Source organism: Drosophila gunungcola, unplaced genomic scaffold (assembly GCF_025200985.1).
Source record: "Drosophila gunungcola strain Sukarami unplaced genomic scaffold, Dgunungcola_SK_2 000129F, whole genome shotgun sequence".
Lineage (NCBI taxonomy): Eukaryota > Metazoa > Arthropoda > Insecta > Diptera > Drosophilidae > Drosophila > Drosophila gunungcola.
The window spans coordinates 140,284-168,242 of record NW_026453290.1 but is presented as its reverse complement, the minus strand read 5'-3'; the positions used below and the strand labels follow the sequence as shown (position 1 = coordinate 168,242).

The 27,959-nt window shown below is 37.9% G+C and overlaps 2 protein-coding genes across 5 annotated transcripts; both read left to right on the top strand.

Annotated features, from left to right (window-relative positions):
• Positions 1-1,325: 1,325 nt before the first annotated feature.
• On the top strand, positions 1,326-23,070 carry LOC128265525 (uncharacterized). Of its 4 annotated transcripts, none has more exons than XM_053001597.1 (7): positions 1,326-1,457; positions 7,550-9,644; positions 10,945-12,075; positions 18,311-18,485; positions 20,324-20,351; positions 21,091-21,582; positions 22,343-23,070. In XM_053001597.1, exons 2-7 carry the CDS (start codon positions 7,587-7,589, stop codon positions 22,524-22,526), a joined length of 4,068 nt encoding a protein of 1,355 aa, XP_052857557.1. In that variant the 5' UTR covers positions 1,326-1,457; positions 7,550-7,586; the 3' UTR covers positions 22,527-23,070. The 4 variants fall into 4 exon arrangements, with proteins under 4 accessions (XP_052857557.1, XP_052857555.1, XP_052857556.1 ...); XM_053001595.1 differs by having other exon boundaries at positions 1,361-1,631; XM_053001596.1 differs by having other exon boundaries at positions 1,361-1,631; positions 7,547-9,644.
• A 244-nt stretch (positions 23,071-23,314) lies between these two features.
• LOC128265531 (uncharacterized) lies at positions 23,315-23,924 on the top strand. The gene is made up of 2 exons (XM_053001602.1): positions 23,315-23,466; positions 23,526-23,924. Exons 1-2 carry the CDS (start codon positions 23,416-23,418, stop codon positions 23,859-23,861), a joined length of 387 nt encoding a protein of 128 aa, XP_052857562.1. The 5' UTR covers positions 23,315-23,415; the 3' UTR covers positions 23,862-23,924.
• Positions 23,925-27,959: the final 4,035 nt, after the last annotated feature.

Sequence of the window (27,959 nt, the reverse complement as noted above, 5' to 3'; positions counted from 1 at the left end):
GTGTTCAAAGTACAGTTCTCATTTCCATATCTGAATCGGTTGCAATAAAGTGTTGAGCAAAACTATATTGTAATCGGTTAACGCAATGGTTGTGTATACTTGAGCGGCGTTTAACATTCATCATGGTTAACCCCCCCCCCCCCCCCCCCCCCCCCCCCCCTTCCGTTGGCGATTTCCTCCCCATTTTTTGCACCCCCACCCCCAAAACAAACTTCCAGCTCGGGTCCCCACATCACCCCCTTCCCCAGGGACTAGCGTTCTCGATATGCTTAATTAGGCAACGGGCGTCGAGTATAAAAAGCGTCTTTTGTCGCTGCCACGCCCCACGCCCCACCACCAACCCCAACCCTTACACACACACACACACACACACACTTGTACATATTACACTGATATGAGACAAACACAAAGACAGAGCCACACATGTTGCCCATGTTCCATTACACACATGTGGTTCAGTTCAGTTCGGTTCGGTTCTGTTCTGGGCTTTTGCCTCCCCATCGCTGATCTCTGGCCAACACTAGTCAGCATAGAATTTATTTTAAAGGATTAATATACGTTTGTTTGATTTTTCGTGACTCATACCCTAGTGAGTATACCTAGTCCTGGCTCATGAACTTATTGATTCACTAAATTACAGCTCATACCGTGAGTTTGATTTACCATATATGATCCATTAAATATGAGTCGATTATTATACAAAACGGAAGGTTAAATTAAGTTAGGGGTTACGACTATCAGATACCAGTTACTAAATTGAAAGCAATTTTTAAATAACTATGCCAACAGATGGCGTCATTTACAATTGATGGACAAACAAAAGAGATGAGGCGCCACCTGGCGGTGAGCCAACTTAAACAGAACTTCCTAATAACTTCTCAAATCCTTTTTTGATTTGCATAATTTTTTGTGAGTTGTTAGATAATGATTGAATAAATAAGAGTTTGCATCTCTAGTATCTACACGCCTAAGCCCAAATCCCTAGCTCCATTAGATCTTCAAAACGTTTATCATGATCAAGAATATATAAATACATTATAGGGTGATTAAAAAAGAATGCTACAATAATACACCTTTATAAAAAGTTTTAAATTACTAAAAGTTCTAGCGCTGAATTTTCAACTTATTGAATTGCCTTAGATTGAAGGATACTGAGGGTTGGCCTAACTAACCCACTTTTTTGCTGACCAGTGTGGAGTGCTCGCGTTCCCTGGGTGACCGGAGGTCGGCATCGCCATAGCCACCGACTCTTGCCATCGACGTCGACGTCAACTGTGACTGCGACTGCGGCGGCGGCTGCGACGTCAGTCGCTTACGAGGCGGACCGCCACCCAAGAAAATTCTCGGCGGCATCTTGAGTTCATTTTCAGTTGATATTCTGTCAAATTCGCGAACGCGTCGCGCCTTCACTGCAGCTCCGATCTGATGGCAAGGCCCATGCCGAATACCCCGATTTCGTAATACTCCGATCAAAAAGCTCGGCTTATCGGCGGACTGGCCAAATTATAATATTATTTTGTTTGTTTTGGTGCTCGTGTTTCGGGAATGAAAACGTGCGTGGATCGATCGACTATATAATAGAGATTCGAGCATTCGAAGAGTGAATCTGCTGTGAGGGAAATGGAGAGAAAGTGAAATAAGCGCTGTGAGATAGCTTAAAAACGGGAAAATCCAGGGGCCAAGCCCTGTTTCAATTTTATGTTTTTATTTGGTTTTTGTTCATTTTGCCCATGCATGGGTGTGTGTTGTTTTTTTTAATTTTCCTGAATTGCAACACATTGTAAACATTCATCACCATTCATTCATTTGTCGCTATACGCAAATGGACGGCGATGAATCATCGGCATAGGCAAATCCGTAGATAATTTACAATTGCCCATTTACATGCCACATGGAGTGGAAGTGGATCTTATTGTTGCTTCCTTGGGTGCTGCATGAATTCGACGGGTTTTCATTGACGGGGTCAAGAAGGTCTTGAGCAGATGCCCAAAAGTATGCAAGTCAGGCATAAAGGTGCCCAAATAAGTGAGGATTTTATTTTAGATGTTAAACGCAAACTTCTCTTTTGAGTCTACTAAATCTAAATCGATGACATGATGCCAGATAATGTTTTCAAGTTAATTTTTGGTGACCCCGACACATTTACCATTAAGAAGGGTGGCCCAAGCCCGCATTTGTTAGCCCACAAATTGACCTCTCGAAATTGCTTTTTTGGGCTTGTGCTTCAATTGACGAATGAGCCTAGTTTAAGTTTTTCAGTGCAGTTGCTTATATCAATGATGCATATCTAATGAATAAAAGGGAATTATGTTTTTTAATATGTTCATATCCACAATGAAAATTAATTTTCCTAATGTGTTTATTTTTGTATGGCAGTTTTTAGTACTCAATAAACAGTGATCGTAATGGTAAAACATTCCATTCTCAGCCTGTGTCCAGATATGGTTTGCAAAAGTTAGGGTTTGGTGATCATTTGATAAGAACTATGTTTTTTAATAAAGCTGCAGATCTAAAGTTAAGGAATTCATATAAATAGGTAAATCTTAAGTTTGAGAAGATCTTTTTTAGCATCGGCATTTCTTATGTTTAGTGGCTTTTTGTAATAAAAATTCCACATCTTAGTAGGTTATTCAAAGTGGGAACGCCGCACGAATAGCACGGAATTACACAAGAGTTATTTTGAGTTTAAAGAAAGCAAAAAATGTCAAAATTCTCTGCTAATCTTGAAACGGAACTGGCTCCATCTCCTATGCCAACTTCATGCAAATGGCCTTCAAGTACCAGGATGATGAGTAACTTCACCTTCGAGGTTCGCAGGCTGACAGAATATTTTAATCACAATGTTTCAATACGATTAATGAATATATATCATGAAACCCTTTAGGTCTGAGTTCTTCGACATATAGCAATGTTTAATTATTTCAGAATTATGGTATAAATTTTATCAAAATCGGACGTCTATAGCATATAGCTCCCATAGAAATAATAAAAATATATAAAATAACTATCTAATAATTGAGCTGCAAATCATCATAGTTTCAATGTTTTTTTTTTAGCACATACTCAAGTAAATCATAATTTAAATGTTTTCAAAAGTATTTAATTAATGCAATAGCTGCAAGGGTATATGAACTTCGGCTTGCCGAAGTTTGCTTTCCTTCTTGTTGAGGATTAAATTAGTATTTAGGTAGTATTAGTATTTGCAAGTTCAAGCATATTTTCAATAATGAATTCAATTTTCAATTTTTATTGTTATTGGAATTTTCAAGTACCTATGCTTAAAATATCATTAGCCTGCGTTTTAACGTAAAAAATTACTTTTTAATATTGCCCACTATCTATAGATTATACTAACGATATTCCCAAGCCAATAATCAATTTTAAAACTATAAAATCTAATAAATCTCATAACAGATAGAAATATAAGTTAAAAACTATTTAATACATTGAATTAGATCACCGTAAAGTTTTAAAAATCAATGCACTCAATATTATTTATTTCGTGAGTATATGAACAATATTTACAGAAAACTTTGGTTAACATGATCAAAAAAATTGCAAAGCAAAAATTCAGTTATTCAATTCAATGCCCATGGGACTTAGATGAAAAAATTGGCATGCAAATGAAAGAAGAACTTTTTTAAATTCAGTAAGAAATTTTGTTATCCTGTTTTCTTATCTTTTTTAATTTTATAAATATTTGTAAGCTTTCATGATGCTAAAACGGCGATGATTCAGAAAGAGAAATGAGAAACAATAGGTTCTGCAATACGTCAATAAAAAATTAAAATTATTAAAATTAATATTACTTATTTTTGTAGGAGCTCAAAACACGTTATTGGAGATCTGAACTGGAGATTGAACTGGATTCTCTCCAAACCGATCAAGATTAATAGCCGTTATCCTTTGCCATAGAAAGATTTATAATAATATATATATTATTTTTTCCGTTATTTGATTCAGAGCAATTTTTAGAGTTTTATAAGACCCATTTTTGTTGCATCATTTGCAGACAGAATTTCGTTTAACTGACTTTAGGTCGAAATTTATTTTCTGTAACAATTGGGTATGAAGAATGTAAAACATGTTTTAGGCAGCTCAAAACCCAACCGGTTTACCTTTTGCGTCAAAAGCCGATTATGATTAATGGCCATAATCCTAGATCAGAGAATGACCAATAACACGAAGTCTCCCGAATAAGATTTTAAGATCCACCGTTGAGATAGCCATGATTTCCCCACTTACGCTGATCAAGAGATTAATGTACGGGCCCTCGTTTCTTGGCACCTTAACTCCATTAGGTCCACTCTCGCCTTCCGTTTTGGATGCCTGTGCACTGAAAAAAAAAAACACAGCAAAAAATAGTAAAGTGTTACTTGAGCAAATTAAACTTTTAAGATATGTTCTTGTAAAAAGGTTTAATAGCTATCCCTAAAAAAATACTTAAGAAAGCATAGTACCTAAAAAATAAAAGAGAAAAAATAAAAACTTAAACTTACTTAAACTTCAGGAGTAAAGATAAATAGAGAAAATTACAAGCTGTTTAAAAAAAGCCAAAAAATACTTTATTTAAATTTAAGAGAAAGGAACTAAAAAATATAATATTTACAAAATCAATGCAGAAAAAAAACATTTTTTTCAGAGCTTAAATTTAAGTTTTGAAAGTTAGACAAATTGTCTTGTAATTGAGTATAAAAGTACCTTAATAATAACAAGAAGGAAAGCAAACTTCGGCAAGCCGAAGTTCATATACCCTTGCAGCTATTACATTAATTAAATACTTTTGAAAACATTTAAATTATGATTTACTTGAGTATGTGCTAAAAAAAAACATTGAAACTATGATGATTTGCAGCTCAATTATTAGATAGTTATTTTATATATTTTTATGATTTCTATGGGAGCTATATGCTATAGTCGTCCGATTTTGATAAAATTTATACCATAATTCTGAAATAATTAAACATTGCTATATGTCGAAGAACTAAACAAAAAATTAAAAAACAAAAAAGTTATAATTTTTTTTTCATTTATTTTTCCGATTGTTCCTATGGGAGCTATATGCTATAGTCGTCCGATTTTGATGAAATTTAAAACGTAATTCTGAAATATTAAACCATTACTATATGTCGAAGAACTAATCAAAAAATTAAAAAACAGCAAAGTTATAATATTTTTTCATTTATTTTTCCGATTGTTCCTATGGGAGCTATATGCTATAGTCGTCCGATCCGGCTCGTTCCGACTTATATACTACCTGCAATAAAAACACAACTCTTGGGAAAGTTTCATGCAGATAGCTTTAAAACTGAGAGACTAGTTTGCATATAAACGGACGGACAGACGGACAGACGGACGGACGGACAGACGGACATGGCAAGATCGACTCTACTGGTGATGCTGATCAAGAATATATATACTTTATAGGGTCGGAAACGTCTCCTTCACTGCGTTGCAAACTTCTGACTGAAATTATAATACCCTCTGCAAGGGTATAAAAAGAGAAAAAAATGACTAAAAAATTGTACAAATGACTTAAATTCTGGAGGAAATAAAAAAATAAAACAATAAAAAAATGACATTAAAAATGTTTAAATTATTTAAATTTCAGGAAAAAAGATATATGAAAAAAATTTTTAACTGACTTTGAAAATGTTCCAAAAACTTAAAAACTTAAAAATTAAATATTTAAACAATTTTGGGAACATTTTTTTGTATGTAGTTAAAAAGGTTTAACAAATGTAACATGTTTAAAATAATGAGGAAGTCCACAAGCCACTCAAAGAGTTGTTAATCAAGGTTATAGATGTGTTACTCTTTTGAGGTTCTTTGATTCTTCATGTGAGTACTTTCAGTATTCAGTATTTTTCTGTAGAGCCTGGAATAAAACATTTTTCAAGTGTAAGCTATGCACATTCCGTATTCCACGTTCAGCATTCAACATTCCATTTACCTGGCGGCACCTGTGAGGCGTAGGTGAGGAAGTCGACGAGCGTTACACAATTCTCGGCTGGCCAACCTGTTTCTCAGGGGTCTCTCGCTTCTCACCTCTCTTCGCCGTGTCAGGGCCTTTGATTTGAATATGAGGGACGGCGAGGGGAAAAGATAGGCGGCTGGAGGGGACACGCCCCTCCGACCGACATGGTTCGGTGGATCGGCTAGTGACTCATCCCCGTATATCAAGAAAAACAAAGCCAAGCACACCCAAAACGTACAAAAAAAAAAACAAAGTACATTCAGTTCTGACCAGAAGAAATGCAGGCGGCTAGTGCTTAACCCTGCGGGATTTTCTTTGCCGCTGGCCCCACTGTCATTAATTAAAAGAAAGCAAATTAAATGGAATTACACGCATTAACAGAAAACTATTAATACAGAACCCAAAACATTAACTTGATTAGGGGAAAATATACAATTTGACTTCTTATGTGATTAGTGATTAGCATGTCTTTGGGCCGTAAAATAATCTTTGAACTGGTTATAATTACATACATTTTTAAAACAGTTTGAGTGCAACATTTAAAACTGTCCTTGTTTCTGAGAAAATAATAAACAAATATTAATTTTAATAGAAATGTATATAGAAAACTGTCAGAGGCTTTGAAGTCTTATTTTAATAGTTTAAGCTGTTAATAATAAATTGGGTCACCTTCTACGTTTAATTGATTTTTTATTTCAAAACTTAATGGTTTAAAAAACCCTTTAGAATTAACCAATAAATATAGTATGACATATCTAAGCTGGTCTAAATACAATCTCTTACCGAGTTGTAAAACCAATAATGTCTGTAATATTTAGCAATAGATCTAAATATTTTGGTTTTCGAATGGAACACAATCAGAGCCCATTGGCCACTCGGGGGTTAAGCTGGAGGAGAGTGATTCGAAGGCGAAGTCGACGTCTCGGGGCCAATTGAGTGCAGAGTGCAGCGACTTTGGCTGAGATAATGAATATCGGTGCCGGCAGTCGGAAGCGGGACAGAAAGAGGGGCTATTGAGAAAGAGAAAGATATGTATACATACATATGTATATAGTTGGGGGGTAGTGCCTTCACTTAAGTCCAAACTTTAAACATTTCAAAGGCATCGACTTTCTGCAGTTGTCACACTCTTCGAGAAATTAATTCGTTTTGGGATGAAATTATTCACTTTCTTAAATCAGACTTTCAGGCGATATTATTTTGTTCTCAGACATGATTTTAATTCAAATAGATAGGGAAATTATGTCGTTTCTCAGTTATTACACTGAAGTATGATCGTTTTCTGATGAGATTGTTAACTTTCTTTCATGACGTTCGTTTTAAAGTGCAGCCTTTTAAAAAATAAATAGATATTTTCCTGCTTTAAGACTTGATTTGAGAGAAACTATGATTTTAAGATTCGATTTCGAAGTAAACTATTTCTAAATGTATAGCTATGAATATAAACTATTTTAAAATGTGTAGCTATGATTTTTTTTATCAAAAAATGAACATATTTCCCATGTTGTGCAGTGCTGTGTATCTTACTATCTCTCCATTATTTTCTCACTTGATATTGACTTGTGACAGCAGCAGCGATAAGAGAAAGTAGTGAGAAAGATAAAGAGAAATGCCTCAGCAGCAGGCGAGGGATATCAACGATAACCTCGGCATGGAGTCTCCCATTTACGAGAACCTGCCGCCCAATAACAACAACCACACCCCCACCACCCCCAAAGGTCAGCCCATTCCGGAGCTGCGGAAATACTTTCCACGCGAGGCGATCTACGAGAATTTGTGTCGCGGCTGCGGCTACGGGGTGTTTGGCGCCCAAGGACGCTTCTGCCATTTCTGCCAGTGCATCGTCAGCGGGGGGGTGGTGCTGAGTCCGCCACCCCCCACTCCCCGGCCCCTCACGCCCACTCCCCTTGAGAGCAGCAATATCTATGAGAATATCTGCGATTTGTGCCGCGGTATTTATAGCGATAATGAGCGATGTCAGTGTGAAAGGGTCACCACTTCAGCAGCAGCCACACCCACCGTTACGCCCACCGGTACGCCCACTGCCACTACCACTACCACTACCACTCCCACCACACCCACACCCACCGCCAAGGTCAAGGCGTCGCGCACTCTCTTGGGCTACTCCAAGTCCAGTGCCGCGACCTTGACCCGTCTCTTTGGCTCTCTTAAGCAGCTGAATCGCTCTTCCTCGCTGCAGCGCAGAATATTCGCTAGGACACCGCCTCCCGGCGGTTCTGGCTCACTGGAGATCATACACAACGTAGACGAGGTGTTCCGCACCCAGGAGACCTTTGACCTGCAGCGCATCTGCGAGCTCAAGAGTCAGAGTCAGCAGGCTCAGCTTAAGAGCAGCCAAAGTGATCAGCATATATACGGACGTGTAAGAGAGCCGGAGCCGCAGCCGCAGCCGCAGCCGGAGAGCAAAGGCAAAAGAGAGCACGGCCGCCTGAAGAAACCGCGCGTCTCTCGCATGCGCCTTCTGCAGGACAAGCAAAAGAGCGCGGATGGGGGCAGCGTGGAGCCGTCCCTGTATCTCAACGAAAGCATTTGCCAGTGGATGACGTCATTGAGGCGTCAGGTGCACCACTACGACGAGGGGGCGTGGCAGCAGCCCAAGAGCGTGCCGGCAAGAGAGCGTTTGGCGAGCCGCAAGGAGGAAGAGGTCACCACAACGGTCACGCTGCGAAGGAGCAAGGAAGAGAGGATAAGGGCGGGGGTGTCGGCAGAGAAAGACGAACAGAATCTGGTCAAGGACTTCAAGAGAAAGTTGCAACTGAAGAGGGAGCCGCCAGAAGAGCGGGCTGAGCAACAGGAGCATCGGGAGCATCAGGAGCAGGAGCAACGGCGCTGTGCCATAACAGCGGCAATTGTGAATGACTATCTAAGCGCGCTGGGCGAAGAGAAATCAACGCAACAAGTGGCGCTGATCGAAGAGCGTTCGAATTACTCTTTGCCCCAAATCTCTCTCTTCGGCTTAATGCAGAGCCTCGCTCTCGCCACCAGTTTGCACGTGTGTGTGCGTGGCTTTCTCACCGTCTATGACAAATCACTCAGCCAGTGGCTATATTTCCAGCAGCAGCAGCAGCAACAACAACAACAACAGCAACAGCCGATCATTAGTTATCGCCGCCGGAGAGCGCGTGACTCAGATTCTGCTGGAGAATGGCGCCTGCTTCTCTTCCTCGGCGGTCGTCGCCGAGCGGTTTCATTTTCTCCCGCGCTTCCAGAGAGTGACGACGTGTTGTCGCATCGCGCGGTTCGAGTTCTGCCCAAGCGAAGTGCTAAGAGCGTGACTGTGAGCGAGGGTGAGGGTGTCGTCGGTGTGGGTGAGGGAGACGGAGTGAGTGTGAGCGGGGGCGCAAGCTCCATCAGCAGAAGCAACAATAACAACAGCGGCATAAACAGAGCTTTGATGGCGGCGCCAAAGCCAAATGGCGAGGAAGAGCGCCCCATTGGCAACAACAATTCCAACAGCAACAACAGCAGCATCACCAACAACAACAATAACAACAGCAGCAATAATTGCAGCAGCAACACCAACAATAATTGCAACAGCAACAACTACAATCACAGTGATGACAATGAAAACGGTAGCAACAACAACAACAGCAACAGCACCAGTTGCAATGTCAGCGAACAACAACAACAGCAGCTAATCACACAGGTCAACCCTCATTATAAAAAAAAAAAACAAAAACATCAACAACATGAATCAAAAGCAAACTTAAAAAAAAGCACAAAGCACAGAGAAAATAAAACCCATAATTTTAAACTATTTTAAAATAGTGGCATAATCAACAGAAGTCTTGAAAAAATCACACAAAAATAATAAAGCCAAGCAACAAAAAAAAAGACAAGAAAAAAACATTTAAAAACCGATCAATAAAAGTGATAAAAATGTACAAAATGTGATCTACCAAATAGATTAAAACAGTCAAGCTTCCATAACTAAAACAATTATTTGTGAAATATTATTAACTTCACCCAGTTATTTTTATAATTGCACAGAAAACATAAATCACACAGAAATCGATTCAGAAAAATAAAAAGTTTAAAAATATGAAAAAAAATATCGCTTCACAAAAAGGTTATAAATAATAATTCCCTGAAATTTTAGCATTGTAGATCACATAAAAGATAACGCTAACTTTACTTGTTTTTTTACTTAATAATTTCTTGCGAGAAAAAATCACGTGATGTTGCCACTATTTTCTTTCTCTGTGCACTCGTTGTTGTTGCGCTTCACTGCAATTTAAAGTTGACTAACGGTTCGCGTGCGAAAGGGATGCCAACGTTCGATTGGATATTGCGGCACATGAAAACAAACAAACTTATCTAATTAAAAACAACCATTAAACAATCAAAAAAATGTGGACAAAAACAACAAGTTTGCTATGAAAACAAAAGATAACTATAAAATAATCAGCGTTTAATTAACGTTCATTTTTTTGTTTTTTTTTTTTTTTATTTGGGTGATTAAAAAAGTGTTGCCATATGCGAAAAAAATGCGAAGTTGCCATCATACCGTTATGAAAAAATTAAATATTATTGTGATTTCTAGAATGGAGTTTTTTATGGAGTAGTTTATTGCTTTTTATGGAAGGCATATAAATAATAATAATTTCTATTAAAAGCAAGTACGGGAATCCCTCTCCATAATTTTGCCATGCTACTTAATTAACTAATCAACTTGTTTAAAGTGTTTCAATTTTTTTGTTTTTTATTTTTTGTTTAGTTTTGTGATTTGTACTGCCTAACATTAAATTACAACTTTTATTAAAAGTAATTTGAAATCCCTTTAAATGGTTTTGCTTAAAAACAGTACAAACTCTATATGGTTTAAAAAAACTACCCATCGTTCTATAAGTCAATTATTAAAAGCAGTGCAGCGCCACAAAAAACCCTGGATATCATTCCAAAAATGACAACTTGACAACAACGTTTGTTTCTACATGAATTTTTAGAATTGCGTAATCAAAGTTCGACGTCCGGCACCAAAAGTTCCCGTTCGAAATCCCAACACGTCTTTAAGTAATCCCCGCCAGGCCGAAGAAGTGCTGGCACAGCCAAACGCCCTGGAAATGGATAACAACTCTGCCGAGGAGCATCCCGATCAAGAGGAGGAGGAGGAGTCCATTTACCAACCCATTTGGCAGTTTAAGACCATGGAACCCGCTGATCAGGAAATTATCGAAGCTCTGCCGGCAGAAGGCGAGGATGAGGATGATGAGGAGGAGGACGAGGACGAGGATGGGGACGGGGACGGGGAGGAGGACCTGGAGGACTACGACGAGTCTTTGCCCTCCGATGCTGATGCGGATGTGATGGCCCTCCAGGCGGCGGCTGTCTTCGCAGCCGGAGTTCGCCACAAGTTGTCCACATCGACGCTGACCAAGCGGTCCAAGCTCATGCTGCCCACGCCCCTGCCCTCGCCCACCGCCTCCATGGACCAGGGGGCGTGGGAGACGGACATGGAGTTCATGTTCTCGCGGGACAACAAGGAGGAGGAGGCCGAGGAGACGCTCAGTTTGGGCAGCACGGTGACGAATAGCACGGCGACCTTGGGCTCCATCAGTAGCACGGGCAGCTCCGGCTCCGGGCTGCCAGCGCCGCCAAAGGATCTGCCGAGGCCACCTTCGGTTGTGGCCCAGACTGTGCCGCTGGTGCATCCGATCCTCAGGAACATCTGCATTTTCTACAGCCTCCGAGATCCATTGAAGTACAGCGCCATATTCTACGACTACCAGCGTTCGCTGGTCCACCAGCGATTCATGACCCGCATCCGTCGTCCGGCTCCACCTCCGCCTGTCCAGGTGACCCAAACCGTTCCGCGCAACGACGACAGCGGATGCAGCTGCGAGGATCAGGAACAGGACCATCATCCTGCCACCGTGGTCATTCCCCAGCCGCTGAAGGAGGAGTGGGAGCGGGCGGTTCTCGCCGCGGGGGCGGTGGCCGGCAAGCGGGGCGTGGCCGCTCGGGCGGGACGCAAGCTGAGGGTCCGCTCCAATGCCCGGCTGCTGCTCACCGATTCCGTGTTGGCGTGGCGGGAAACGCTGCAAGATGTCCACTGCTGCGAGGACGAAGAGGACATGGTGAGTGGGAGGTGCAGTCCCGAGATGGGAACAAGTATATCAATTGAATACCAACCGAACCGATAATAATATTCCCAGAGCCAACAAAAAGACCAAACTGACCTGAAATGTAATTTAATTATCTTCAAGCTCTGTTTATTTTGACACTGAGTGGGTTATGTTTTTCAAAATGTTCGTAATTTGATGCTTGGGCGTTCTTTGAGTGTAGCCATTTAAAGCTTTTATTTTTAAAATTTGTATAACATGTATTTGGAACATAAAGAAATAACCAACACAAAATGTCTTGTAAACCAAAAATCTCAAAATACGATAATTTTCGCCCATGATTAAACATTTAATAGCCATTTCAATACATTTTTTAGTTTTGTTTTAACCTTCCTTTTAAACTCATTTATATATTTATTTTTCACTCAATTTGATCGATTTGCGATAAATCAATATTACAATGACTCAAAACAATAGTTTGGAATTCAATTCTTTTCTGCATCGTTTTAAGCTTGAAATCGTGACTTATAGTTTTTATTGAGCTTTTTTAATCAAAAGATTAAATTCTTTGCCATAAGTCTTTACAAAAAGATAATATTTAAAACTGTATTTATATTATTTTAAACTTCCTGCTTTCCGTAAATTGTATATTTTTCTTAGTGCACTCTTGTCGCTCCCAATTTGCCATGTACGTTCTCTCGGTTTCTTTGTTTGGCCATTGTTTCCCCACTTGTCACTTGTCACATCAATTAAACGCACAAATGTATCTGTATCTTTGTATCTTTGTATCTTAGTATCTCCGTATCCCTTTCTCCCCTGGCACAAAGGCTTATGCGATTGTTTTAGCCGATCTATGCGAACCCCTTCTCCGAGGGCCTAAAAAGTTACCCAACCTTCGTTTGGGGAGAATACCCTTGCTTCTCTGGGAGGTATCGACTGTTGAAAGTTTTGAGGGAATATAAATATATTCCAATATAGTAGCTTTAGTTCTATTTACTGACAATGCTTACATTGCAACACTTTAAATTTGATTTGTACAAATTTAAAGAATAATAATCAATATTATGTTTATGGCAATTACAGTCTCAAACAGGAAATATTACATATATATTGTGGTTGGAATCTATTTCATATTTTTGATTTCCCAGAGGAGTTTTGAGTCGATCAAAAATGTATCTGTTAGTATGCCTAATTTGGCTTTTGATTGCACTTTGTTTATAATGCATAAAGTACGAGATACGCCTGTAGATACATATACAGTTGCGTTCAAAACAATAGAAATATCAATCAAAAATAGTTGCTTTTAACTTTTAAAAATTTGTTTGTATTTTCATGAAGCTTATACTTTAAACTAAATGGGGCAAATATAAAAACCTACAATTATCATAAATATTTTTACAATTTTTTTAAAAGTTTGAAACAATTTTTTTTTTAAAACTTCAGTTGAAAGTTCTGTACAGTTTTTAAAAACATTTTCATTACAATTCAATGTGCAGATGAACGACGATTTTTGGTTATTTCTTTAAGTCGCTAAAAAATCATATACTACAGTATTTCGAAAAGTTAATTTTTAAGAATTGTTAACAGTTTGAAATATTCTTGAAAAACTAAAAAAATATCAAAGAGTATTTATTCAGACTTTAATTAGTGTTTAGTTAGCATTATAATAAATAAAAAGAAGAGTTGTCCTATGCCTTAAAGATATGTTTTTGAGCATTTTACATTTGCCACTACTATTATTTTGATCGCAGCTGTATAGGTATGTGCAATTTTACAAACATATGTATGTACTACATACTTACGTGTGCTGCTTTCTGCATAATGTATTTTTATTTATTTGCCTCTCACGTTTGTTGTTTTCTGTTTGCTGCATTTGCCGCTGCATGTGAAATTCCCTAGAAATTCGAAGGGAGAGTTCATCCTCCCACCTTTCACTCCTTTCTATTTTTTTTTTTTTTTGATACGCCGCCCCTGTTCCCGTGAGCTCCAAAATGTTGATTCATATTTCGCGAACGACAATAATTTATTTATTTTGTTTTATTTATTTACCTCTTTTTTTTTTTTTGGTTTGCATACATTCTGCCGTGATATGCATATATGTGTGTGTTTACGTCTAAAGTTAATTTTTTTTGATTTGTTTTATAAACTTTGACAAACCGGTTTTTCGCTTGAGGGGAGCATTTTGTTGTTGGTTCTGCTTGGCGTGTTTAATACCCTTTTAGAGGGTATAAAATGTTTATGTTTAGTCCGTTGAGGTTTTGGAAATTCCCTGCAATTTAAGTTTGTTTTAGTTTTTGGAATAATAATTTATTGCAGCCAAACGGAAGCAATTAAAAAAAATAACAAAAACCTAATAAGTAAAATTTTGTTATTGAAATTTAACTTTTTTTTAGAAACATTTGAAAGTTTTGACACTATCAAAAATTAAACTTGTATCTTAGTTTTATTTATAATAAATAATAATAATATGGAAACATATATTTACATATATATATATATATATAGTTAACAAAGTAAAACAAATAGCTATATTATGTTTTTCTAAATTTGTTTATTAGCACGAAACCTAAAATTTCACCGTTTCTCTGGGCATTTTCAAGTCGGTGTACATTGAATGTTTCGTTGCCTTCTTCTTATGTGTAATTTCCTGCCTTGGAGCTTCGCTCATCGCATTTATCAGCATTTAATTGGTTAATCATTAGTCAAATATTTTTGTAACTCTTCGTCGTTCTGTTACCGCCCCAAATTGTGGTTTCTCCCTCATGTTTTTGTATTTTCCGTTTTCTTGACTTTGCTCCTTCTCAGAACCTTTGACTAAGCCACCAACATTTTATCGCTTGGATTGTAAAAATCATAACGGAACTTGAGTGTTCCATAAATAAAGTCCCGGCTTGGCAAAATGTCTTCGGATATGTTTTCCTGTGCATATTCATAAGATTAAGTTTATAATCGCTTTTATAGCATTTTTATGGTATTAAGTGCTTGATTATTTCGTCGAGTTTCGCGATTTTTGTTTCCTTACATACTTAAATATTTTTTCGTATGTATATAATAAAACAAAAAAAAAATTATAAATAACCATATGCATAACCATATTCTAATCATTTGATTCAAGTCAGACTTTTAGTATAAACTGGTTTTTTTGTACAATAAAAAGATTAAACTATGATTTTATGAATACAATTTTTTTGTCTAGTTTTAATTCATTCCAAACAGAACTCTATCGCCTCTCGACTTCGAAAAACACTTTTCAAGTGGCCCCATAAGTTGTGTCCCACTCAAGTGGCGAAATACATTTATTTAGTTTGTCAACACTTTGAATAGGCTCACTTTGGAAGATCTTGACAGGAACCGAACGCAAAGATTTCAATGAGTGGACTGGAGTGCCCACGCATACAACGAAAAAAAAAAAAACCAAAATACTGAAACCATTGAGCCGAGTTTGGGACTTTGCAAAAGAGGAGGGGCTGTGGGGCTTCAAGGCTCCGGCTCCTCTTCGGAAAACCACAAGCAAAACAAAAGGTCAACTGAGCTGAGCCGCCTTTGTTTGGCTTTTGGATTATTTGTTTATTTGGCGCGGTTCGTTTCGGTATTTCGGTGTGGCTTTTTTTTTTGTTTTTTGGAGTGAATCATGTGGTGGCGAACGAGCGGGGCGATACATATGTAGATATAGATATTGTATCTGCGGGCGCTCGAATCAAAAGCAAAATAGTAAAATAGCAAAAAAGCAAGGCAAACACATGCACCCACTAGTCGAGGTCGTATCAATTAAATCGCTTGCCTTCTTTTTCGGCTTTATTGTTACGGTTACTGTTGCTGTTACTATTTGGGCGCACATTAATTTCCATTCTGGCCGCCATATGCAGACATTTTTTGGCCAAATGTTTCGTTTAAAACACAAAATCGAAACTACGCATTTATTGCGCTTTTGTTTACGCTCGCAAACACTCAAAATACTGCCACTCGCACAAAAGCCGAAAACAGAGAGCAAATTAGCCAAAACAAATTGAGTCTAATCAGTTCAAGCGGTGTGCCTGGGGTTCCAAACTGCCGGAATGATCAAGTGCTAATTGGGGGTGAACGAAAATCCCAAAACTCATCGCCTGCCGGACGATTTCGCTTGAAAAACATATGGAGGCGGTTTTCTATATGTTTTTAGCATTTGTTTGTTTTTTATCTTGGCAATTGTTGATATTATAAGCAGTTTTCCCCCTTTTTCTCTTTAAAACTCGAACAAAGTACACTTTTAATTAGACACAATCGATGTTTATAACACATAACATAAATATAATTACATTATTTTTCACATTGTCACATTTTCTATATTATATAGGTTTTATTTGACCAAATATGAATTTAAGGTGTGACTAAAATAAGTCTTTATAACTTTAAAAACTAATATTCATATTTTTAAAGTGGTTATTTCCTATAGCTTCATAACAATAAATTTGTTCACGCAACACAACTATCATTATTTTTAATTTTAAAATGATTATTAGCCCTAGTTTCAAAACAAAGTTTGATTTAATAAGTAATTGTAAAATTAATGTTTTTTTCGTAGTGCTGATTTCCGGAATTCTAGGAACATTATTTTTTCTTATATTTACGGAGCTCGTTAGGAAGGCAAACAAATGTGGGAACAGACGCAATTCAGGGGAACTCCAGGTGCAAGTTTGAGAACATTTTGTGGAGATCCCCCTACTTGGCCATAAGTTACAGTGAAACTTCCCTTTTAAAAGCAAGCATTTACCATACACAAGACGTTTTAGTGATTTTGATAAGGTTTTATGACACTTAATTTATATTTATATTTATCTTCGCCCTGTGGAGAGTGAAATTCCAAAAAATGTTGCATTGTACAAACTTCGATTAGCTATCGTTTTTTTATAAATTTAAAAACATACACTTTTGATGACAGTAAGAAAATAAGTTTATGTTACTTTTTTTAAGTAATTTTTATTTTTTAACACTAAAATAGATGGCGTTAGCAGAATTTACACGTACAAAAATACATGCATATATGGCATATGGCGTATAGAATATCTTCCTTGCACCGCGGATAGTTTTATATATGTCGCCGATAATCTGAGGATTTTGTTTATGCTGTTGTAAACAAAGTTGGTTGGTTGGGTGTAGGGAGTAGGGGGGTGGCAGCTGGTGGTGGGGGGGCGTGGACGTGGGTGGCAAGTGGGCGGCGGAAACGTTAAATGCATTGGCTGCGACACCTTGGACCGGCACTGTTCGATTAACCGTTATCTCGAACGCTTGCATTTATTTTCCGTACCGTTGCGCGATTTCTTACAAATCGAAATCAATTTCTTATCAGAATTGTTTCTGTTTTGGTGCGGCTCTGTGTTCCGTTCCGCTTTCCGTCCGTCCATCTGTTTGCCCGAAGAAAAAAGAGATAGCGTGCCCCGCATCGCGAGTGGGAGTGAAAGAGAGAGAGAGAGAGAGAGAGAGAGAGTGAGTGCGATAAGACATGGCGGGCAGATTCAATCCCAAGCGAAGGCAAACAACGGTGAGCGATGGGTGGAACCGAAAAGCAAACCCACTAAAGAAAAGAACCTACACTTACCCTGAAGTAATTCAAAGCAAAACATCGATTATAGACTACTAACTATTTGGACTATCAAATATCCAGCACAATAAAGCTCTTAAATATTCGATAAAGTCTGAAATGATATAATATTGAAACATACTTTTTCTTAGCGCTCAATCCGAGCCACGAACTTTTTTGAATAAAGGATATCTATTGATTTTGTCCTTTCTGTTATAAGTTTCCTTAACGTTTTTGTTTTAATTTGTGGATTTATAAACACAACTTCCATTTCTTCCATATTAACTCTAAAATACAATAGAAAAAATATATTTATTTTATTTCCATTTATTTTTTTTTTAAAACAGTTTTTAAAATTTTATTTCCAATATAAAGGCAGGCACATTAGCTATTATATTTAAAATTTTAGATTTTTAAACTTGTTTATAACAAATCTCTAATATATGGATCTAAAAACCAACAAAATTCACATAAACATCACACCCCTGAGCTGCTCTAATAAAAGGGTATTAAACGAAAAGAAGAGACCAAGAAAACAGACATCGACAACGGCACGAAAAGCTGCAATTAATTTGCAGACGTTACCCATATTGTCGGATTGTGTATCTCAATTGTACGCTCCCAGAGTTTCTGGGCTAGATTTGGCCGAACTTGAATATATATGTGAGCTTGTTGTCTTGCCTTGTCTTCCAGATTGTGCCAGTGACTGACATTCTGCGGGCGCAGCAGATCCAGGAGGACAATGAGGTGCAGCAGACGCAGCAGACCACGATTCTGCAGCGCTTCAAGAGCGTCTCCATTGGCAACCTGCGCGACCTGCCCGGCGAGGAGGACAAGAAGTCCATCAAGAATCGCATGCGAATGAAGTGTAAGTACTTCTGACGTTTTCATATGGGTCTGGAAAGAAGACACATTTATTGCAACAATAATTTTCTTGCCTTCTTGATTTATAAGAGTGCTGATTATTATATGCAAGTGGCAGCAAGGTTTCCACATTAAATTTAAATGTAACTCATTTCTTTTCTCTTGGCCCGTTTTTCGTGTTTAATTTGACATTGTTATTTCGGAAACATATTCTTTCTCAATATAATGTAACAGTTATATTCTGCCTGAAAACTCTTAGCTAAAGGCAATGTTCCAGTTCAAATTTTTGTGTCGACAAAATGAAAATGATAAACATCGACTAATGGGCTTGGAAGTCTGAAATTACAATCGTATCACGAAAAGCACTTTACCTAAATGTCATCCACGAACAGGAACAAAATTGCAAACCTAATGCATTTATTATTTGCAGCTAATGTAAATACGTTCTTGGTATTTACGGACACCTAGTTGAGGCACCAGGTCTTCCTATAAACAACACATTTTTACTGAATTCAGTAAATCATCCCTAACATTGTTTTTTATTAACAGTAATCAAAGCTGGCATATTTTTAATGATGATAAATGTTTATTCTGACAACTTATTTGGGATTACCACTGCAATGAACTTGATTTGCCAATAACATTAAATATAATTAGTTACTGTCTTGGCTAAAGTGGTTGTGCATCTTCTGATGCAAATATTTAAGTCCGCTTCGCAGCATTTAGTCGTTGGCTGAAAGTGTCTCCAACTTCTGGTACCAACGATGACTTTCCTTCGAGTGAACTTGCAACGAACCGGTTAAAAGAGGGCGCCCGACTGTCTGCACAGAAAACTGCTGCTCTTGGAACTCCGGTTCCAAGTCGAAGCCACCAACGCGATTGGAAAGACCATTTGCTGTGCACTCAAAAAAAATGATGTCTTTAATTTAAAATAATTTCTTAACCTAAAAAGACTGTGCCTGAATTCCTTATATATATATCATATACATAAAGTCGAAACTCAGAATCGAAGAAATTAATTTTTTTTTGAATCTTTAGTTTAATTAAGTATTTGTCCTTACCTAGACAAATTGAATATAAAATCAAATTTTATGAATTATATGGTCTTCCTTGAGAAGGTACAAACATTTTTTTTTTTTAATTTTCAATAAAACATGAATAAATAGATAATGGTCCCTAGGCTAGTGTAAAATATATTGAAATATTTTTAGACCTTAAATATTTTTATTTATTTTGAGTGCACTTCTAGCATTTGAGGCTCGAGCTCGTCGCGCGCTGGCCATTTAAGGTCGTTGCGGCCCACACAGCGACCGCCTCTGTTCGGGTGACTGGGGACTTCTATCTACGGACACATGAATGGGAGTGCGAAAACGTAGACGAATACTAGAGCCTCTTTCTCCCTGGGATTTTTGTTAATGAAAGCCGGTTTCACTTTTGCCGGACGCGGGGATTTTCTGTAGCTTCAACTTTGGCTGCTGCTGTGGCTTTTTTCGGATAATGCAAATGAGTCGCCAGTGAATCACAATCTCTGTAAGGCGAGGAATGTTTGTCTGGCTGACTGACTGAATGACTGACTGACTGATTGACTGAATGACTGATTGACTGACATTCCCAGCTGAGATTTTTTGCGTAGGCAAACAAAATCATACGCAATTCGCGGTGGCTGGCAGTCGGGAGTGGCACAATTCCTGATCGCATCCAGGGAGAAATGTCGAAAAATTCCATCCTCTTCGACAGGCGCTTGTCGCAATGTAGCCGAATATATTTTAGTTGCAAATTGAGCAATAATTTGTATTTATTTCTCCTTCCATGTTTGGATGCACGATGATGAAATCAATGCAGTCGCCGTCAACAGCAATGTGTTTCGCCTGTAAGTATCGCTAATTTATTATACACATTTTTTGTTGTAGTTAAGCAGGGAATCGTATTCAACATAAATAATGTTTAATCTACACTCGGAAGAGAATTACCGCGACAAGCTAAGACCGAATTTCTTACTTTGCATAATAATGCTTTATTTTTGTAAAGCTATTTTTTTATATTTAGAGTATTGGTCTTAGTTTTGACTGCATTTTTATACTTTTTAAATGTTGTATTATTAGTTTATAAATAAAACCCCTTCGACTATTTGTGTTAAATATTAAACGTTCGGTTCTATTGTTGGTAATTTTTTTGATTTATTTAATTATTTAATGTCAAGTTAGAAATTTACGAATAATACATATGTTGTCATAGTTAAACAAATATAACATTCGGATATAATAAAACATGGGTACATTTTGTTGTTGAATTCAAAAACTATTAAGTATTTCGTTTGCACTTGTACTCTAGACATTTCTGTTCTTTACTTACAAAAAACGTTTTAACAATTCCTTTCTTAAACTGATACTTTAAGCTCTTAAAGTTCTTAAATAAGAGATATAACGCATTTTTAATGACACAAAGTTTTTAAGTATATTTAAAACATTATTAATTTATTATTTATTAATTTAAAGACATGCTGTCGGTATATTTAAAACGTTTTCTACTTTGAGTGTGGAGATGGCCAGATACACATTAAATGACGTTGTTTAACCCATAATAATCTATTTAATTATCTAAATCTGCAGCAACCGCTCGCCCAAGAGCGAGAAGAAGTCGCGTCTGCGTCGTGGCCAGGTGAACAGTCTGTACCTGGACGAGCAGAAGTACCCGCTCTTCGCGGCTCCTCTAAACGCCCTGGAGCTGAACATGACCGACCATCCGCATGTGCCCCGGTTCGTGGTCGACGTGTGCGCCTACATCGAGCAGCCGGAGTGCATCGAACAGGACGGCCTGTACCGGGCCTCCGGCAACAAGGTGCTCGTGGACGAGCTGCGCAAGAAGCTGACCCACCTGTACGATCCCCGCTGGCTGCATACGGACGACATCCACACGCTGACCAGCCTGCACAAGCAGTTCTTCCGCGAGCTGGCCGCCCCGCTCATCACCCAGGAGGCCTACGAGCGCCTCGGGCGCAGCCTGAACGACGAGGCCGCCATCGAGCGGATGAGCCTGGCCTTCGACGACATGCCCGAGCCGAACCGCTCCACGCTGCGCTTCCTCATCAGGCACTTGACCAGGTGGGTGGCCCACAACTCGGGCATAATCTAAGAACTAGGTCATTTGGGGACAAGAAAATGTTCATATGCGAAAGTCGCCCTTTTATTGGGCTGATTTAAATGGAGAAGGGATTTGCAATCTATACACAATCCAATCCACAATTCTGCCAAAGAAACATTTGATTTGTATGGACCAAAAACTAAAATAGTCTTTAAACAATTCCAAAAAATCTTAAAAAAAAAAAAAAAAAAACAATCATTTCTACTTTTGGTTTTTAGTGAAAAATTCTCTCTTCTATTAGAAATTTTGCAACTAATATAACACGACTTTGTTTTGGAAGAATATAATTATTATTTTCTTTAAAGCATTATTTTTTGTTTTACAAAAGAGATTTTGTCAATATAGTTAAATTAGGAGTATTGGTCTAAATTGGTCATAGATTACATTGCCCATAATGGTATTTTAATAAACAAAAAGAGTCAAACATTACTTTAGATTCGCCATAATTGGATATATTAAACTAATGATGTTCCTCCCTAAGATTTGTCATGCAATGGCAAATGAATAATTTGTAGCTTCCTCGCAATAATGTAATATATTTAGAGAGTCATGTTCCTCTCTAAGATTTGTCATACAATTAAACATTAATATTGCGTACCATCTCATGAATCTCATGCAAAATAATGGAATTTCACCATCCATTTTGTTTGAGTGTACACGCATAATTTATAACAATTTCACTATTATATATTTAACATAATTATTATATATATTTTTCAGAGTTGCCGCTGCCAGCGCCTCGAATCGCATGCCCTCCACCAATCTGGCCATCGTTTGGGGTCCCTGTTTGCTCAGCGCCAACCAAATCCAGCTGGACATCGGACGCATGAATATGCTGGCCAAGGTGCTGATCGAGAACTATGACCGCATCTTCCATCCGGACAATGAGCGTCTAGTTTGCTAGGCTGCCGTGCTGCCCCATCGCTGCCACGCCCCCTTCTCCACACATCACAAAACTTGAAAAAGCAGCATCGATTTAAGTGCCTCAAACATCACCATTTTCTCACTTTATGTTTAACCTAATTTCTCTTTTTTTTTGTGTTTTTTGTCAACTTTCTATGTTTTTCCTCGCTAATTTTAATATTTTTATTACTTTATTTATTCATTGGAAATGGGCAATTGCTGAGTCAAGCCCATCAAGAAAATACTTACCAAAAAGACAGTAGACTAATTTATTACTAAAAAAGGGGAAAAAGCAAACCGCAAGGAAAACCCTAAAATAAAACGACGAACTTTGTGGCGGCACAGTGAGCACTGCCTGCGGCAAACCCCATAACATGCTGGAATATTATTTTTTTTTTGACCTGACATCATATATGAGATGTGATATTCGCTGCAAACTGCAAAGCGTGAATATAATGTGTATTTATATCTTTATATTATATATATTAATAAACCATATGAAATACTGAAATATACGAATAAAGTCCAGTACAGTAGATAGGCTACTCATATGTTTTTTTTTTTTTTGGTTAAAGATGCTTGGAGTATGAAAGCCAACAAATTGTATATTTTCTATCTCAATAAATATGAAGAAAATTAATAAACCAGTTATTTACTATTCAGATTGCGTATACGACATGTGTGTTCCCACAAAATTATTTGATTTCCAATTAGTACAAATTTTTTGAACGCAGAGGCATGTAAATTTGTGTATTTAAATTAATTTTTGGTTCAAGGTGGACAACAAAAAAGCCTGTCTACTTTTTGGCTGAATTTAAATTCGAAAAATTTAAGCATATATAAAGCGAATGATCAAATAGTTAGTGTTAGTTGGCTAATAGTTTTTCGCCATGAAGGTCGACAAACGAATGGTTTTTTTATGCATGTGCTTCATAGCAATGGTGAGTTTTGAATTGCTGAAAATTCCCTGGATCGATCTAATATAGTCCTCTATTTTTAGTGGCAGTTTTCCAGTTGCCTTGGTGCAAAGGATTGCCTGAAGCTTCACAACTTGACCAGTTCCAAAGTGGAGGCAGTGGCTCTGACCACTCATTTTGCCGCAGTTCCCCTGGATGTCAAGTGCTACAGCGGATGTGTGATCGAGGAGTACTTCGGCGATGATGGCAAAATCGATCTGCAGAGAGTGGGAAACCGTGGAACCGAGCAAGAGCAGACTATTCTGGCCCAATGTAAACAGCAATTCGATGGCGTCAACAACTTGGGCAGATGCGACTATCCGTATCTGATGCTTCAGTGTTTGTTCATGGGCAAAGCGAGCGGAACGATCGCGCCGTAATTCCAACAAAATAACCAACACTAGTTTACAAAATAAAATTGATCATTTGCTTCAGGCACGAAAGTTTTATTTTCTTTTGCCTTTGAACTAGAGAGTATACAAGATAAAAGAGTCTTTAAAACAGTTTGAAATCGTAAATTACACTTTTTAACAAATGATCCCATTAATAAAAGACTAAGAACTAAATCAAACTTTTGTTTCTAAAGTAAGCTATCGATTTAATTTTGTTAGCTAGTTTAATTATGTAAAAGCCAAAAACAATGGTTTGATATCTTTTTATTTAAATTACAAATCAGATAAAGCGCTCTTGATGTTTTATAAATTATATTTAATTATATTTAAATTGGTTTAAGCATGGGGCTAAAGGGCAAACACAATAGTTAAAAAATTATTATTTAAATTACAAATCAGATAAAGCGCTCTTAATGTTTTATAAATTATATTTAATTATATTTAAATGGGTTTAAGCATGGACTTAAAATGGGGCTAAAGGGCAAACACAATAGTTAAAAAATGAACAAGTTTTATTGATTAATTTAAACATCAGATCAAGCGCCCTTGATAATTTATAAGTAAAATAATATGCGGTTGCGTGTTGTCTAAATGTACAGTTTCAATCGCAATTTGCAATTATTTTCCTAATTGTCTAGGATTACAAACTTATGCTTTATAATCACATTGGTTTGTTGAAACTGAAAGAAAATGAGTGTACTGCAATATTGATGGCACATAATTGTAAAGCAACAAAGATCGATTCGTTTTGAATATCATTTGTTTGCAGGGTATTTTTTTTAATAAAAATAGTACCAAGTTAATCAAAACCCGAACAGCCGCAATACTCATTCCCAAGAAATTACAGAAAATTCAACTTGGCATGCCAAGCAAATATGAAATCTATAAGTGCTGGTGAGCCAAATATAAAATGTTCCCCACACCACTCCTTGAATAATATTCGCAATGGCAGATATAGAAGATGCAATTTGAACATAATTGAAATGCAAATGGCAGACTGTGGACTGTGGACTACGGACTGCAGACTGCAGAGCCAACTTGATGGGTCGGATGTGTGGAAGTAATAATGAATCCCAGTCGAGCCAACAGGATGCAGGGCAAATTTCAATTTTCCCAGCAAATCATACGTAAAGTTTGGCCAAATACATTTGGGCCGGGCCAAAAAGGGCCAGAGGGCTGTGTGATGTCAATGCAATCAGTGAGGCATTTGACTTGGCCTTTCATCAACTCAACTTAACGCAGTCGAGTGCAAAGGACACATAGGACTCAGGACTCAGAACACAGGACACAGGACACACGAACTCCTTGGGCGACACTGCGGCTGGCCCACAACTTTTTGCTGGCCAATCACCAAGAAAGCCGCCAACTTACTTGTTACTGGTTACTGGTTACGGGTTACTGGTTACGGGCTACTGGTTACGGGCTACGAACTACAGGCAATAAGCAAAACGGGGCCCAAATTAGGAATTATTTTGACCAGCCGGAAAAGGGGGCGTTGCGCAAAGTGCTGAAGTCAGTGGAAAATTTGTGGGCAAAACATGTTGATGACAGGCAAATATGCTGTAATGCAATTATGGGTGCTACCAGGATAGCGATTTAATTGACAATGCAAATTGAATCAGCATTTGTAACTGTCTAATCGAATTAGCTCGAGAAAGCGGCTTCCTCTACTGCCCCCTCGTCCATAATTCAATTTCTAACTTACCAAAAGGGTTTTCGATTTTCGGGTTTCGGCTTTCGGCTTTCGGGTTTCGGCTGTCTGGTTTTGGGCTTATGGTTTCGGGCTTATGGTTATCCATTGGACTAGGCTTTTTTGGCCCGGCTCAGCAAATAAACTTTGCGTTCTGATTGCGGCAGTCGACTGCAGTTTTCTCCTGACCACACGGCCGTTCCAAAGCATGGAGGATCGGAGGAGGGTCCTGCGGTGTCCTGCGGTGTCCTTCGGTGTCCTGGACAGGCCGTTGAGTGGACCTAACCACTGGAACGTGCCTTAACTTATAAAATGTTGCCTGGGCGCTGCCAACTGCTGCCAACTGCAGCCAGTCTAAATGACTCACATCTCTTGGCCTGGTCAAAAACGAAGCTGCAATGCTCTCGAGAAATTCACAAGGAGTCTGCAATCTTATAGCTCAACCAAATACCTTATTGGAAAGTGTGGATTACTCAATGAATTCAGGTCACACTTCGGAATGATACAATTTTAATATCCCCAAAAGATCTCATCGGAATTTATCTCTGTTTGATACGTTTGTCTTTGCGAAAATCGTTTTAAATAATCCAATAAATGACCGAAAAATGTATTAAAAATAAAGATAATTACAAATTTAATTAAATTGGTTGTATTGTTTAGGGGCTACCTGGGTTTCGCGGTTAGAAAACAATAATATTTTCTATAATATTTATTATTGGCCACAATTAAATTAAATTTATTAAGGGAAAGAATAAACATTCAATGAATAAAAGTTGGAAGTTTTGGCCTTAAATTTTAGTCTAAAATTGTGTTGTTTTTGATTTTTATATTGTCATCTTGAATGTGTGTAAAAAGCCGAAAATTGTTTCCAATAGTATTACTCTATTAAACTAAAAAGTAAAATATCCAAAGCCGATGTTGTATAAAAGTATGTTTTTCGGCATAAAAATTATTCAATGAAAAGAAATTGTTTATGGAACCCATGTAAATGCTAAAAAATCTTTCTAATAATTATTTATTTGTTAAAAGCTCTTATTCAACGGGACGAGCTGTATGGCAAAATATATAAAATTATCACTAAATGGAACAATTAATATTGACTTATGATAACTATAACCGATGCAGAAAACAGGCTTAAAGGGTTACAAGTTTTGGCCACTTTCAGGGTATTCATTTTCGGCGCCAGTCCCGAAATGACATCGCATCTGGTTGAGACCAAAGTGGTTGGCCTTTTCGGCACCGGCACCCCACCAACCTACCGAATGGCTCCTATAGAGCCACTTGAATGCGGCCCGCCACCTGTTGGCGAATTAGGGCGTCACACCCGCGGTGGGTGAGGGGCGGAGGGAGGTCCTTCAGCCCAGAAACCCCTTGTCCTAGAATCCCGACATTAAGACGCTGGCTATGTGTACTAACTGGCAGCTCGAGATGAAGGACAAGACTTAGATGGGGATTGAGGAGCAGGCAGAGCATTCAGAGCAGTCAGAGCAGGCAGATGGTGGCTAAGAGCTGGAATGACAGGACGCTGAGCTGGCAGAGCATCATCATCATCATCATCATCATCATCATCATCATCATCATCGCCATCGCCAGCAGCGGCTAAGGATGTGACAATGCTGAGCCCGTTTGACATGAGCATGATATAATAAAAACCGCAAACAAGTAATGCCTATGAACCGCAGTCCTCAAGCCGACGACTTCATCCCGGAGTCCTTGGTTCAAGTCGCTGAGATAACAACATCAGGCCAAAGGACCAAGAGGTTGGCAAGGGGATGACCATTCAAGTGGCGATGTCAGAGTGCCCCTGTCCTGCATGTCCTGCATGTCCTCCATGTCCGGCCCTCATGCCCCAGAATTCTGCACATCGAAAAATATAAAGAGAGAGGCAAAATATTAGATCTCATTAGAAAAACTATATGTTAAACATGATCAGATTTGTAATTAAATAAATATTGTACAATTATTTATATTCTTTGTCTTCGTATATTCTTAAGAGTGAAGTACTTAAATAAAACTTATCACACGACTTTAAGACAGATTGAACTACACAAGCATAAACAATAAATTAGACATTAGGTTTCAAAGGAGATTGATTTTTAAGCGATTAAACTCCTTAATTAAGAAAATTAAAAATTATTATTTTATAATTTATTAACTGTTTCCCTACCTATTTAATTTTATATTCCGATATCTGGACTATTCATATCAGAGCTTGACAAAATTTGAAAAAAATGGTGAATTTCAAAGAACACCTCCATAAATTACACTTAAAAAATACACATAAGCCACTAGTTAAAAAAAATTAAACATTTCGAAAGTTATATAACGCCTTACAAATGCACCTAACATGTACTTTTAGCTTTAGAAAGAATAGAAATTTAAATAAATATTAAATT

Excerpts from the sequence above, each read along its gene's own strand:
- LOC128265531 (XM_053001602.1), top strand. The coding sequence starts at position 23,416 with ATGAAGGTCGACAAACGAATGGTTTTTTTATGCATGTGCTTCATAGCA. Across the intron at positions 23,467-23,525 it reads GCATGTGCTTCATAGCAATG|TGGCAGTTTTCCAGTTGCCT; the intron begins GTGAGTTTTGAA and ends CTCTATTTTTAG.
- LOC128265525 (XM_053001597.1), top strand. The coding sequence starts at position 7,587 with ATGCCTCAGCAGCAGGCGAGGGATATCAACGATAACCTCGGCATGGAG. Across the intron at positions 9,645-10,944 it reads AACAGCAGCTAATCACACAG|AATTGCGTAATCAAAGTTCG; the intron begins GTCAACCCTCAT and ends ATGAATTTTTAG. Across the intron at positions 21,583-22,342 it reads CTCATCAGGCACTTGACCAG|AGTTGCCGCTGCCAGCGCCT; the intron begins GTGGGTGGCCCA and ends TATATTTTTCAG.